This window comes from Glycine soja, chromosome 12 (assembly GCF_004193775.1).
Source record: "Glycine soja cultivar W05 chromosome 12, ASM419377v2, whole genome shotgun sequence".
Lineage (NCBI taxonomy): Eukaryota > Viridiplantae > Streptophyta > Magnoliopsida > Fabales > Fabaceae > Glycine > Glycine soja.
The window spans coordinates 10,251,899-10,256,120 of NC_041013.1; the positions used below are offsets into that span (position 1 = coordinate 10,251,899).

Below are 4,222 nucleotides of genomic sequence, written 5' to 3' on the forward strand. Positions count from 1 at the left end.
CATATATAAACCTTGCTTTGTCAACATTAAGATTAGAAGTGTGAGAGGTAGGGGCAAGATTAAAATACGAAAGTATGCTCCATGTTTAAGTGAGCATGGTGAGATCCTTTCACAACAGGTTCTGTGGGGCCCCATCTAAGTTTAAGACAAATCCTCTGCCAGGTGTGCATAGGGTTGTCGAGATGGCTTGATGATTCGGGTACGTGTGAAGATACTAGGAGTACGCCGGATATTCTTCTTCGCAAGCAAGGAAGACTGGGTGTCAAGGGAGTCGTTGATCGTCTCTGCATCAAACTTAATGACCTATCCCCGCACCCTGTAGTATTTTAGAGCTCTATCCTCTGGGTCATAGATTTTGGAGTAGAATTCCTTGACCAGAGCAACGTCAATCTGCTTCTCTAGGAGTTTAGTGAGTACCCGGTGTCACTGCCTTCATTGGAGCTCTCCGTAAAATTCATCAATGTTGTCTTGATACCTGTGCCAAGCTATCTCTATAGCGAAGCAAGAGGAATCCCAGGTGGATTCCCCGCCTTGAGTGGGCACCGATCTTCATTTCCGTGAGACCATTTGAAAAAATAACAATAAGACTGGATTTAGCAAAAATAGGGGTGGAATTAGTAAAAACAATAAAAATAAATATGGTGCTAAGTCGCTAGCAGTCACTTAGCGCCTTGTCCCGAGTCTCTAGGATTAGCATTGCAATCTCGCTTAGCGCAAGCTAGGCGCCAAGCGAGTTCATCCCAATTCATAAGTGCGCTAAGCGCATTGATGCTCGCTTAGCGCACCTGGCCATGTTCTTTTACCGCTAAGGACTCGTATAGCACACTGTGTCGTTCTTAGCGAGTTCGTTATTCTTCATGGGTGTGCTAAGCTTGTGTTGCTCGCTCAGAGCGCCTGACTAAGCGAGTTCATCACATTTTCCATCAACTGGCTTGTTTCCGCTAAGCCTAATGTGAGGCTTAGTGAGCTGGTACCTAGAAAAGAAAACCCAAAAAATACAAAGCACAATCAATTTATTTTAAACCAAGAAACAAATAGTGGATTTTAGTGACAGGAGAGGAAGTTTTGTGATGTGGAAAGAGGATGAGTGGAGAGAAAGAATAAGACAAGCGTAAGAAATATTAAAAGTGCCTGGAAGTTGGGGAGGTTTGGGCAGTTTCGAAAACTACCAGCAGTTATGGCACTTGCGCTTAGCGAGCAGTGGCCACTAAGCACACCAAAGGCAACGTCCCTTGGTATCCCCCCCAAAAATTTGAATTTAAATTTACCTGCACGCTTAGCGAGAGTGTCTCGCTTATCATGGGTCTCGCCAGATGCGCATTGAGCATGCAAATGCACGCTTAGCGCGGTACTTTGTCATCCCAATAACCTTTCTTCTTCCTGCACCCCTGAAATCAATATATACAACTGCTGGGCTTTTTTTTTCTACAAGAATTGAAGAATAAGAATTAACAAAAATTATGGGTTGCCACCTAGTAAGCGCTTAATTTATCGTCTATAGCTAAACATTGTCCTTCCTTTTATGGATCATTCAAATAGACAACACTTGTTAACCTTTCTAACTGGCCTCCATTGTAAATTTTTAAGTGTTGTCCATTGACGATCCATTTTTTCTCAAGGGTGCCCGTTGCAGGATCCACCAATTCCATAGCTCCATGGGGTCTTACTTCTTTGATGACAAACGTCCCTGACCACTTTGACTTTAGCTTCCCAGGAAGTAACCTAAGTCTGGAGTTGAAAAGCAAGACTTGTTGCCCTGACTGGAAGTTTTGTCTCTATAGCTTCTTGCAATGATACACCTTTATCTTTTACTTATAAATCTTGGATGATTCATAGGCGTTCATCCTTATTTCTTCTAACTCCAGCAATTGTAACTTCCTCTTCTTTCTAAATGCAGCTTCATCAAAGTTAAGCAGTCTAAGGGCCCAATAGGCCTTATGCTCCAACTCCACTGGTAGGTGGCATGTTTTCCTATAGACCAGCTGAAATGCTGATAGGCCCATGGGAGTCTTATATGCAGTCCTATAACCCTAAAGAGCATCATCCATCTTCAAATCCCAATCCTTTCTTATAATGTGACAGTCTTCTCAAGGATTCGCTTTAGCTCTCTATTTGAAACTTTTGCTTGGCCATTTGTCTGGGGATGCTAAGGTGTGGCCACCTTATGTCTGACATTGTAATGCTCCAGAACCTTCTTTAGTTGAGCATTGCAGAAGTGTGTTCCCCCATCACTGATTAGGGCTCGTGGTACTCCAAAACGGGAAAATATGTTTTTTTAAGAACTTTATCACTACCCTGACATCATTCTTGGGAGTGGTTATAGCTTCCACCCACTTAGACTAATTATCAACAATTACTAGGATATAGATATTCTCGTATGAAGATAGGAGAGGCCCCAAAAATTCAATCCCAAGCAGCCAAAGATTTCTACCTCCATTATGTTTTGCAGAGGCATCTCATTCCTTCTGGAAATTACCCCTTTTCTTTGGCATTTTTCACATTAACACACATAATCATGAGCGTCTTTGAAGATTAAGGGCCGACAGAAACCTGCTTGTTGCACCTTTGATGTTGTCCTATCTCTGTTGTGGTGACTTCCATATGGTGAACTATGGCAGTGCCAAAGGATGCTCTATGCTTCCTTCATTGTAACACACCTCCTCAACAGATTATCTGCTCCTAGCTTGAACAAATGTGGATCATCCCACACATAGAAGCGGGCATCATGTAAAATTTCTTCCGCTGACTCTAGTTAAGTTCTTCGAGGATGATTCCTGTGGCTTTATAGTTGGCCACATCAACAAACCAAGGGGTTGTGGTGGCTTGTAAGAGAAACTCGTCTGGGAATTCTCCCCTTACCTCCGGTTCTTCTTTGGTCACTTCTTCATTCTTCAATTGGGAGAGGTGATCAGCTACCACATTCTTCGATATCTTCTTGTCCTTGATGACTATATCAAATTCTTGTATGAGCAGGACCTATCTAATAAGCCTTGGTTTTGAATCTGCTTTGGTGAGAAGGTGCTTGATGGGGGCATGATCAGTGAAAATCACCAACTTTGACCCCACCAAGTATGGCCTGAATTTTTCTGAGAGACAATGGCTAGCATCTCCTTCTCCGTAGTGGCATAATTCATATGTGCTTCATTGAGAACTTTGCTAGCATAGTAAACGGTGTGGAATGTCTTGTCTTGCCTTTGTCCTAGGACTGCACCCACTGCATAATTACTAGCATCGCACATCAATTCAAATTTTTTTCTCTAGTCAGGTGCGATCATCACCGGGGCGGTCATGAGCTTGTCTTTCAGGGTCTGGAAGGCCGCTAAACATTATTCATCAAATTTAAACACAACATCTTTGTTCATCAAATTGCTCAACGGTCTTGCAAGTTTGGAGAATTCTTTGATGAATCTCCTTTATAACCCTACATGTCCTAGGAAGCTCCTGATGCCTTTAACATTTAATGGTTGTGGCAACTTCTCAATGACATCAATCTTGGCCTGATCTACCCCAATCCCTCGGGCCGAAATCTTGTGGCCCAAGGCTATGCCTTCTTGAACCATGAAATGACACTTCTCCCAGTTTAGAACTAGGTTTGTTTCCACGCATCTTTGTAGCACCATCTCCAATTTCTTCAAGCAGCATTCAAATGAGGACCCAAATACCGAGAAGTCATCCATGAATAACTCAATACTTTTCTTCACCATATCTGTAAAAAGGCTAACATGCACCTCTGAAATGTAGTCAATGCATTACATAACCCAAATGGCATTTTTCTGTAAGCAAAGACGCCAAAAGGTCATGTGAAAGTCGTCTTCTCCTGATCCTTGGGGTCCATCGTAATTTGATTGTATCCATCCAAGAAGCAATAATAAGCCTATCCCGCAAGCCTCTCCAACATCTTGTCCATGAAAGGAAAAGGAAAATGGTCTTTTCTTGTGGCTTCGTTGAGCTTGCGGCAGTCGATGCACATTCTCTAGCCAGTGACAATCCTTGTTGGGATTAAGTCATTCTTTTCATTTTGAATGACTTTCATGCCCCCTTTCTTTGGTACCACTTGGACTGGGCTTACCCAAGCATTGTCGGAAATGGGATAGATAAACCTAGCCTTTAGAAGCTTGAGCACCTCTTTCCTCACCTCTTTCTTCATTGATGGGTTGAGCCTTCTATGGGGTTATCTGACTGGTCTATAGTCTTCTTCTATCATTATCTTGTGCATGCAATA

General features: G+C 42.7%; 1 protein-coding gene across 1 annotated transcript; it reads right to left on the reverse strand.

The window, feature by feature from the left end:
* Positions 1 to 898: 898 nt before the first annotated feature.
* LOC114378693 lies at positions 899 to 2,003 on the reverse strand. Its single transcript, XM_028337334.1, has 3 exons — positions 1,813 to 2,003; positions 1,555 to 1,728; positions 899 to 974 (listed from the first exon to the last, which is right to left on the reverse strand). Exons 1-3 carry the CDS (start codon positions 2,001 to 2,003, stop codon positions 899 to 901), a joined length of 441 nt encoding a protein of 146 aa, XP_028193135.1.
* Between the last annotated feature and the right edge of the window lie 2,219 nt (positions 2,004 to 4,222).